The following is a 10,572-nucleotide window of genomic DNA, read 5'->3' as shown; positions in this document are numbered from 1 at the left end:
ACAGCCCTAGTTATGGGATTCCCCGCAAACCTGGTCCCATTATGGTTCATGTGGAATTCATTTCATTGGGCGCTTCTTTAAATAACCTGCCTATTCAATTAAAAAAAACATCTCTCTCTTTATTTTCCCTCCAATCTTTCAAAATTGATTTCTCTTTCAAAATGGTTGCTCATGCACTCTGTGGCTTTAGAAGGTAGAAACATAATTCTAAGTCAAGTCAAGTCAAGTCAAGTCAAGTCAAGTTTATTTGTCACATACACATACGAGATGTGCAGTGAAATGAAAGTGGCAATCCAAGTGGAAGTGGAAAGTGGCACTGTATCAGTGTTTGCTGAACTGGTTTTCTGTATATCTGTGGCTTCCTCTTCATCTTGTTCTAATGTGTCAGTCAGTGATTGGTCAGCAGGAGTTTTACATAGATTCCTGTGGTTCCAAAAGCCTCCAAGATGCCAGAACTACACGTATATAAGGATGCAACAGAATTGGAAACCTCATCGACACAGAGAGCTGGGAGAGAGAGAGGTGGGAACGGCAGCAGGATATGCCCACCTTCACTGTGAAACTTGACACTATTGATGAATTGTTTTCTTGTGTTTCAGATTCGAGGAAAGAAACATGATGCTGGTGTGGGTTTTGGTGCTGACCGCACTGCTTGCCAGTGATGTGGCAGGTAAGGTCCATTGATTCCAGGAGCTTTGGTGTGAGGAATGAATGCACAGGCACTGTGTTGGGATTGTGGAACATGGGAATGTGTGGACATTGGGACTGGTCGGGATGTGGTAGGAAATGTCTCTTGTCTGGGATACTCATCTCAGAGCTGCTGAGTTGGAAGGTGAGTTGGAGACTCTTCTCCACATCAGGAGACAGAGATTTCTCCACGGTGACGCTTCACAGGAAGACAGAGTTGCAGGAAGAGGGATACGTGACTCTGTCAGGAGCGCAGAGGATGCAGAGGAGAAGGTTCTGCAGGCACTGATCCAATGTAATGGGTGCAGTGTACTTGCCCACTGTGAGGGTGAGGATGGAGGCTTGAGGGAGGATGGCCAGAGGCTGGCAATGATCCGGTGGACAGAGACAGAGAATGGTTGTAGTTACGGTGGTCAATGTAAATTTAATTCAAATACTCTGTAATGTGTGTGTGTGTGTGTGTGTGTGTGTGTGTGTGTGTGTGTGTGTGTGTGTGTGTGTGTGTGTGTGTGTGTGTGTGTGTGTGTGTGTGTGTGTGTGTGTGTGTGTGTGTGTGTGTGTGTGTGTGTGTGTGTGTGTGTGTGTGCGACCAGTGAACAGTAGCGGATCATAAAGGAAGAAAACAAATTTCTCTCAAAAAACAAGGCCGTGGGGTTATTGTGGAGCAGAGAGACGCTGGGGTAAAATGACACTATTAGTACACAGTTCCCTGAAAGTATTGATGTAGGTGGACAAGTTGGTGAAGAAGGTGTTTGGCACTCTTGCCCACATCAGCTGGGCTATTGGTTCAAAGAATTGGGATTCATGTTACAGTTGTATAAGATGTTGCTGAGAATGCACCAGGAAATTGTGTGCTATTCTGGTTGTCCAGCTGTAGGAAGGATGTGATGGAGGGTTCAGTAAAGATTCACAAGGACTGCATGTATCAGAACTGGCTGTGTGTTACTGTATAAGAAGGGACTTGAAATGTTGGGTCTGTTTCCGTTGAACTGAAGTTGGTTTCAGGGTGAGTATTTAGAGGTGTATAAAACCACGTGAGGCATAGGTAGGGTAGAAGGGTTCAGTGCAGAGGAGTGTAAAACCAGAGGGCATAGGTTTAAGGTAATTGTAATTATAATTGTAAATCTTTATTGTCATTTCCTGAGTATTCGCATACTCAGAGGAAACAAAAAAACGTTTCTCAACCAGTGTCCGTTCAGTTTTCGTTACAAAATAAATAGCAATTAAAATTAAAATACAGTCATGAACAATTTAACCCTCTAATCACATTCAATAACATTCAACAGCCGTTCCGACCGGCAGCGGCACAACAGTGGCTCTGCTGCAGTGTGGGGGGTTTGTGCGCGATACTTGGCAGGGGCGAAACTTCATTTAACAGTCTTATAGCCTGTGGGAAGAAGCTGAGAAGCTGAGGCGACAGATAGCACAATGGGCTAAGAGTTCGGCTGGCGACCGGAAGGTAGCCGGTTCAAATCCTGCTTGGAGTGCATACTGTCGTTGTGTCCTTGGGCAAGACACTTCACCCATCTTTGCCTGTAATGGAATGTACGGCGGCAGGCGCGGGCACACCGCGACGCCCTGTGTCTCCCTTTCAAGGGAGATGCTAAAAATGCATTTCGTTGTCTCTGTACTGTACACTGACAATGACAATAAATTGAATCATTTCATTTTTTTCATTTCATCCTGCTGGTTTTGCAGCTGATGCTCCTGTACCTCTTCCCAGATGGGAGGATGGTGAAAAAGTCATGTGATGGGTGGTAAGGGTCTTTGATGATGGAGATGGCTCTGTTGATGCATCTCTTCTTGTATATGTCCAGCAGGAAGGGTAGTGGAGCACCAATAATCCTGCTTGCGGTCCTCACAGGTGCAAGAGGAACAAGATACAGGGGACAGCAAGTTTTGCCAATGAAGATGCCAGAGGAAGGAACACAGACAGGTAGAATTACAGCATTTAAAAGACATTTACACCGGTCCATAGATAGGAATGGATGAGAGGACTAGTGCCAAAAGCAGGCAGTAGGTCTCACTCAGGAAGGGACTTCAGTCAGCATGTTGGTTTAAAATCCTAATTCGCTGCAATTTACAGGAGCAACCGGTTCCTTGGAAACAGAGGAGACTAGTAGTTTAATACAAGGAAACTGTGACCCCGGCTGGAATTATTTTGAAAGAACCTGTCACCGTTATTACAGTGAGAAAAGGACCTGGAAAAGTTCTCTGGTAAGTTCCAAAAAACAGTGGTTGCTCTAGGCGGTCTGGGGAACATTGCTCTCTGCTGCTTCATTCCCATGAACTCACAACACAGCCTCTCGTTGAATTGCTTGTGATGAGTCCTTGTGTTCCAGGGTGCGCTTCACTGCAGCCGTGGGCTTCGGTTTCAATCGCTCGGACCAGTGGGCGGAATATTGGGGATTTCGGTGGAAACTCCACAACCAGGAGTTAACACAGAGCTGGGGTTCTTGATTAAAGAACAAGAGCTCTGTGTCGAGGGGATAAAGTTACCCATTGCCAATGTCACTTTTGATGATTTATTTGAGGGATCTGGAGACACGCTAATTCACGGCAACAGTAGATAAACTATTTTGTTTGTTTAAAGGACGCTTGCAGAGAACTAGCACATGCACAATATCTGGTTACTGTGACCTCGGCCAAACACAGCAAATTTATTATGCAAGTGATTGGTAAAGTGGAAGGTGCGTGCAGAGCTAAACCGCATGCTTGGATTGGCCTCAAAATACAGGTACAGTTAATGATGACACGTTAGCTTACAGGTCGTCAAACATTGGCCAGACCTGCATTTGTTGTCCTTCCCTGACCATCCACTGCCCTTTTCAAAGGGCAGGTTACAGTCAACACATTGATGGATCTCTGGTGTCACATCGTTGTTCAGGGATAGAATTACACATTATGCCCTGCAGAGTAACAGGGCACGGCAGTGTAATGGTTAAGTTACTCTGTGATATCCTCGTGATTCAGGCACACGAGTTTGAATCCCATCCCAGACACCGGGGAATTTGGATCCAAGTAAATAAACTGCAATCACTCTGAAGTAACAAGTTACCATCAGTAATGGGGACTGAAACTACTGGACTGTTATAAAAACTCATCTGATTCACTGTTGTCCTTCAGGGTAAAAAATCTGCCCTCCTTCCCCAGTCTGGCCTCGCCACGACTCCAGAGATCCATCAATGTGTTGACTCTTACCTGCCGTCTGAAATAGTCAGAGGATGATCAGGGAAGGACAATAAATGCAGGTCCGGCCACTGTCACCACGTCTTGTGAACAAATAAAATCCCACATGTTCATATGTCTGTCCATATGAGCCTCCTCTCACCTTCCTTCATCTCACACCATCACTGGGACTTTCCTTTCCCCTCATCAGCTCATGGAATCAGCATTGTAAAGGGGTCAATACTGTATCAATGTAGGCAGGTTCCAGTTAATCCTTTAAAACTATTTTTGTTCCCAAAATGTGGAAGGACACAGGGCAAGGCTGGTGTGTGGGGCGATATCACAGAGCAGCTGTGAAGGAATCTGTCAATGAGAATAGTAAGATTAAACGAGAACTTACCAGTTTGAAGTTTGATCTGTATTTTATGAGGAGTTACGATGAGGGATTACGTGAAGAAGCCCGCTCAGGGCGCAGGTGCAGCATGCTTCCAAGCAGCGGTGTGGAATCACAGACAGACACGTATTTGAAGTAACATAGTAAAGAACAAAGAGACATCAATTTATCGGTTTGATCCATGTAATGAGGGTGGGAGCGGAGGGCACGTAATCCCTCATCGTAACTCCTCATAAAATACAGATCAAACTTCAAACTGGTAAGTTCTCGTTTAATCTTACTATTTTACTTCGGAGTCACGTGAGTGACTTCGTGAAGATTTCAAAGCTCTGTGATTTCAAACCGTGTAACAGTTTATACACTCACTACCGAAAGCTCTTGAGGAAGGAAGTGTTATTGTAATCAACCAATGAATCTGTTTTGAAAACAAAACGGTATTTATTAACAATAACAAAAGAAAAAATAGCTCCCCCGGGCTTTAAATTAAACATTTGCAGTTTCTAAAATGCTGACTGCAAATATATCAGGTTCCACCAACGGTTTATTATAAAATGTTCGGAATGTGGCTTCCCGTGACCATCCTGCTTTCTTGAGGATTAAGTCCACAGGCACATCCATTCTGGCCGCCGATGATGTGGATGCTGCCCTGGTGGAATGAGATTTAAACAGATTAATGTTAATTCCAGCAGCTTCCAAAACCTGTTTCAACCACCTTGAAATGGTTTGACTTGTTACCCTGCCATGTGGTTTCCTGTGGCTGACCCATAAGGCTCTCTCACTTCCTCTGATGTTATGGGTAGTGTCTATGTAAATATTTATGTGGGTCACCACACACAATCGTGGCTCTAGTGGGTATGCCCGGAATGCCACTAGCGTGTTTGATGTTCCTGGCCTGGACTGTTTTATCAGACCTTGAATAGTGAATGTGATCTGATCCGATGTAGTGTCCATGTTGTCCAGTCGAAGTTTATGTAAGGACTGGACCCTCTGTGCAGATACTAGCGCCATGAGCATGAGTGTTTTTAAAGTCAACTGCTCTAAGCTGAGAGATCTGGCTGGTGGTCTGTCCCGAAGGTATGTTAGTACAACACTGACATCCCAGATTTTTGTATATCTCGGGGTGGGGGGCTTGCTGTTAAATATGCCCCTCATCAGTTTTACCACCAGCGGATGGGCTCCCATGGCCTGATGTCCCGCAGGTTTGAGGTAATTTGAAAGAGCACTACGTGCCGTGTTGATGGCACTGTAGCTCAAATCTTCACGATGATGCAAGTCTGCCAGGAATTCCAGAACATTCGCTACTGTGGCCGTTTTATAAGCAATCCCGGTTTTCTGGCAGTACGTTTCCCATTTTTTGATGCAGGTTAGGTACTGCCTCTTCGTGGATATCCGTAGGGATGCTGACATGGTGGCGATGGTTTGTTCCGATAGCCCCAGATCCAGGTAAGGTCGGTTTAAAATCTGCAACCCAGGAGATTCATATCTTTGTGGCATGGGTGGCTGATGCCTGATACTGGGTGAGTCAGTAACCCTGGATGACTGGGGAATACCATAGGTGTTTCCACCACCATGTCCTGGAGAATTGGGAACCATGGCTGTGTAGGCCAGTCGGGCACCACCAAAACTCCAGACGCTGAATCCGTCTGGATTTTTCGAAGCACCCGACTAATGAGGCAGAAGGGGGGAAAAGCATAAAACACAAACTTTCCCCAATCTAACGTAAAAGCGTCTACCGCTGCAGCCTCCGGATCTGGTTCCCACGCGACATAGACTGGTAGTTGGTGATTCAGTCTTGATGCAAATAAATCTATATCTGGCTTCCCATATTGCTTTACAATTTTAGCAAATGTTTTAGGATTTAACATCCATTCGATGTTATCATTGAATTTCCGTGACCTGGTGTCCGCCACTATGTTTAGCTTACCTGGTAGATAGGTAGCTGAAAGCCAAATATGTCTTTCGACACACCATTGCCAAATCATATTAACCAATTTGTCGCATGATAAAGATTTGATGCCGCCCATATGGTTAATATAAGCCACCACCGTTGTATTATCTATTTCTAATCTAACATGCAAGTGACGCATATCAGACGCATATGCTTTCAAACCATAAAAGGCGCCCAACATTTCCAAAGTGTTAATGCCCAGTGTAGATAGTAATGAGGATTCTGAGTTAGTCCATCAACCACCTGTGCTGGATATGGAGTTAGTTGCTCCCCAGCCTTGAGCACTAGCATCGGTCTGGATTACTAACGTAGGATTAGTGATAACTATAGGACTATAACCATGCCAAATATATTGAATCCACCACTGTAGCTCTGCTATTGCTTCAGGGGGTATAGTCATAATCCGATCATAATGACCTCTGTGCCATTTTAATGCTATTATCTTTGCTCTTTGCAAATTTTGATAGTGCAATGGTCCAAATTGGATAGCTGGAAAAGCTGCTACCATTTTCCCAATTACTGCAGCCACTTGTCGAATAGTTGGCTTTCTCTTTACTTTTAAGTTTTCACATGATTGTGTTAATGCAATCATTTTTTCCCTTGGCATGGTAATTGTCATTTGGACTGAGTTAATTGTGAACCCCAAGTAGTCCATAATTGTGGATGGATTTAACTTGGATTTATCTGGATGTAAGACAAACCCTAGAGTTTCTAGGAGCTGTTTTGTAGCTGATACTGCTGCTACAGCCAATTCCATAGTTTTCCCAACTATGAGGATGTCGTCCAAATATGCCATGACTATATGGTTTTGTTTCCTTAACATTGCCATGGCTGGCTTCAATATTTTAGTGAATAGTCTTGGAGCTGAAGTAAGCCCATTAGGCAGTGCTTTATACTGCCAAAGCTCCCCCATCCAGATAAATTTAAGATATCTGCTATAATCTTTATGTATCGGTACTAGATAGTAAGCATCTTTGAGATCGATGCTGGCCATATAGTATCCTTTGAAAATCAATTGTCTAGCAGTCGCAAATGTTTCCATTTTGAAATGTATATACTTAACAAACACATTCAAGGATGTTAAGTCAATGATGATGCGACATCCACCATCCTTTTTACATTTAGTAAATATATTGGAAACAAATTCCAAGGGCTCATGAATAGTTTTTCCTATGACCCCTTTGTTTATAAGCCTTACCAGTTCAGCTTGTCCCTCCAGTTGTTGTTTGTTGGAGAGTACAAATGTCCTCTTAGGCATGTGTTGAACTGGCGGTATACTCGAAATAAACTCTATTTTATAACCTTGAATACTATTAAGTATATATTTATCATCTGTGATCCTCCCCCATGCTTTTGTAAATAAGCGTAACCTTCCCCCTGTTAGTAATTCACCCTTATTCACAATATGCGGGTAGGAACCAGATCCACCTACCTCCATGGTTATTGGCGGGGTTGAGGTTTTCTCTTTTTGGATGTTTTCTGTTGACGAGCTGGCGATGTTGGGGGGAGGCGCATTTTCCAGGGGGTCCGCTGCAGGCCCTGACCTAAAAAAGGTTTCTGGGGATAGTGCGGCCCCAAGCTTTGACCAGTCGCATATGGATGATGCCGACTGGTGGATGCAGCGGTGTGCTGCCGCCTTGGTGTTATAAAAAGCTTCGGTACAGGTGCTGGCGGTGTTGCCCTCATGAGGCTAAAGGTTTTCGAAGCCTCCTCCATTTCTTTCAGTTGTTTATTTAAATCTTTTCCAAAAAGAAATGAGTCAGTCTCTACAGTGGGAGCCTTACACAATCCTGCAAATTTAGGATTCAGTGCCGGCCTAATGTTATCTCTCCTGAGATTGTTCAGCTCGTATTGCGTGGTGCACATGAGCGCCAAGACATCCTGTTGATGAGCTGTCATTTCTGTGGTCTCGACTCCCCGTGCGTATGCTGTTATCGCCGCCGTCAGGAGGCGAAGTACCCGCTGGAGTTTGACCTCCTGAGTGCGGATAGGTCCACCCACGTTACCCCATATCTGAGGGTTGACGCTCTTGACCTTCAGGGCTTCACAGTTATCCGGTGCGATGTGCTCGTCCAGCACTTGGGCGAGCACCTTTTCCTGCAATGGCTTATTTGATAGATGATTGATACTTGCAGCCATTCTAGGTTGCAGTGGTGCTCCAACCCGTGGGGTAGCAACGAATCGTGTCACTACCCCTAGCAGCTCTTCCTGCACACCCTGCTCTTTGTCGGTACCTTCCGCCTGCCCCATATTCAGACCCAGCCTGCTCCTGGTCACCGATGCTGACCTCCCAGTCCTGGTCCGAGGTCGCAAAGGGGGGTGCCGGACTCAGCACCATGGAGGGGGCGCCTGTCCTGTCTGACCGAGAGCGCTGCTGCTCCCGGTAGACCATCCCCTCCAGCAGCTGCATGATGCTGCTTAAGCGGCTGTCTCTCCCCAGCTTGGGGGTGGACATGTCCTCCTCCGACGAATCGGAATCGACCGGCCGGTTAGTTTTACAGGTGGCTTTCCCAGCCCGCCGTGTAGGCTCTGGCGTGACTGGGCCCGGCAACAGAAATGTTGTTTTGTTGGAAGTTAATTTCAGACACTGTATAGAACAGAAGGCTGGTGTGGAGCAGCAACAGTAGCACGGATCCATGGGCCGAGTGGTCTGTGTCTGTGCTCCACGTGCAAGGGAACACCCTAATTCTACAAACACTGGGTGTAACGCTACAGATATTGGAATGTGCACTGGTGTAATATCCCCAGATTTAGACATGACATTAGTTGCAGAAGTTCCAGCTCCAGAGATTCCTGACTCTGCTCCCATTGTGTGAGGTCCATGGAATGGGGAGGGCTGGGTTTATCTCTGACAGCACAGGTGTGTTGTCCAGCCCACACAGGGAGTTCCAGCCCAGGGTGAGTCCAGACACTTCAGTCTGGGACAGTCCAAACCCCCGTGAATATTGGGGGCTTCAGGTTTCAGCAACACACACTCTGGCTGCACCTGGCACCTCCACAGGAAGTGACTCCCCTTATTTACAAGGTAAACTCACGATCAAGAGTCAGGGACCATTAATGGCTCACAGACTCTGACTCAAATAGATGAAACATTTAGACCAGGTAGAAAACAGAAAATACTGGCAACACTCAGTAGGTCAGGCAGCATCTGTGGAGAGAGAATCAGAGAAAACATTTATAATTATGAACATAGAAACATAGAAATTAGTTGCAGGAGTAGGCCATTCGGCCCTTCGAGCCTGCACCGGCATTCAATATGATCATGGCTGATCATCCAACTCAGTATCCTGTACCTGCCATCTCTCCATACCCCCTGATCCCTTTAGCCACAGGGGCCACATCTAACTCCCTCTTAAATATAGCCAATGAACTGGCCTCAACTACCTTCTGTGGCAGAGAATTCCAGTGATTCACCACTCTCTGTGTGAAAATTGTTTTTTCTCATCTCGGTCCTAAAAGACTTCCCCCTTATCCTTAAACTGTGACCCCTTGTTCTGGACTTCCCCAACATCGGGAACAATCTTCCTGCATCTTGCCTGTCCAACCCCTTAAGAATTTTGTAAGTTTCTTAAGATCCCCCCTCAGTCTTCTAAATTCTAGCGAGTACAAACCGAGTCTATCCTGTCTAAACATTGTGTTTCTTCTCCACACAAGAGGAACGGAGATAACATTTCCCTCAACACCTGCTTGTTTCAGCTCGACATGTGCTACCTGATAGATCGAGTATTTCCAGCATTTAATTATTTATTTCAGAAATTCTGCAGCATTTTGCTTGTGGACTAACAGGTAAATATTTTTCTCCTTTCCTGCTTCTAGGTGATGGAACTTGGAAAGTTGTAGAATGTGACAATGAATTTGGTTATGTTTGTTCCTACAAACTGTCCTGAGATGAGAAGACTCCAGAATGATCCCCTCATCTTTCCAGCAGTGGATCCAGTGCTTTGATTTCTTTGTAGCAGCTCTCACTGTCTGTGGTGACTGTACTCACTGAGCTTCTTAGCCAATAATAAAGAGAACTGCATCATGAGCTGTGTGTTTGGTGCTGTGTGAGTCCAGTTTCTCGCAGCCTTCCTGTCCCACTGTTGCTTCCTCCCCACCTCTGCACTCAGTGCTGCGCTGAGGAGAAGGCGGCACAGACTTTACACAATGAACTCTTGTCCTTCGGCTGCACCTGGTGTGTTGGGTCCCGGACACCGCACCTGGGGGAGAAATAAAGGCTGTGGAGAGGATACATGGGGGTTAGTGGGATAGTTGCAGGGAGAGAGCTTTCACAGTCCTGTGGGTGAGCTGCAGAAGATGAACTGGGACCAGAAATTCCTCAGCACATCTGTAAGAAAACCACTGATGTTTATAAATCAGTTCAACCGAGTGGTGG

The 10,572-nt window shown here is 45.6% G+C and overlaps 1 protein-coding gene across 2 annotated transcripts; it reads left to right on the top strand.

The window, feature by feature from the left end:
• Window positions 1-352: 352 nt before the first annotated feature.
• On the top strand, window positions 353-3,820 carry LOC129708027 (snaclec alboaggregin-D subunit alpha-like). Of its 2 annotated transcripts, none has more exons than XM_055653569.1 (3): window positions 353-670; window positions 2,774-2,904; window positions 3,281-3,820. In XM_055653569.1, exons 1-3 carry the CDS (start codon window positions 616-618, stop codon window positions 3,446-3,448), a joined length of 354 nt encoding a protein of 117 aa, XP_055509544.1. In that variant the 5' UTR covers window positions 353-615; the 3' UTR covers window positions 3,449-3,820. The 2 variants fall into 2 exon arrangements, 1 of the variants encoding a protein (XP_055509544.1); XR_008725279.1 differs by lacking the exon at window positions 353-670 and adding an exon at window positions 1,185-2,623.
• The last annotated feature ends 6,752 nt before the right edge of the window (window positions 3,821-10,572 follow it).

Source organism: Leucoraja erinacea, chromosome 22 (genome assembly GCF_028641065.1).
Source record: "Leucoraja erinacea ecotype New England chromosome 22, Leri_hhj_1, whole genome shotgun sequence".
Taxonomy (NCBI): domain Eukaryota; kingdom Metazoa; phylum Chordata; class Chondrichthyes; order Rajiformes; family Rajidae; genus Leucoraja; species Leucoraja erinaceus.
The sequence above is the reverse complement of the archived record's forward strand: the minus strand, read 5'-3'. Positions and strand labels throughout refer to the sequence as shown.

Coding starts and splice junctions, on each gene's coding strand:
- LOC129708027 (XM_055653569.1), top strand. CDS start 616: ATGATGCTGGTGTGGGTTTTGGTGCTGACCGCACTGCTTGCCAGTGAT. Junction 671..2,773: donor GCTTGCCAGTGATGTGGCAG/GTAAGGTCCATT, acceptor TGCAATTTACAG/GAGCAACCGGTTCCTTGGAA. Junction 2,905..3,280: donor GGACCTGGAAAAGTTCTCTG/GTAAGTTCCAAA, acceptor GTTTGTTTAAAG/GACGCTTGCAGAGAACTAGC.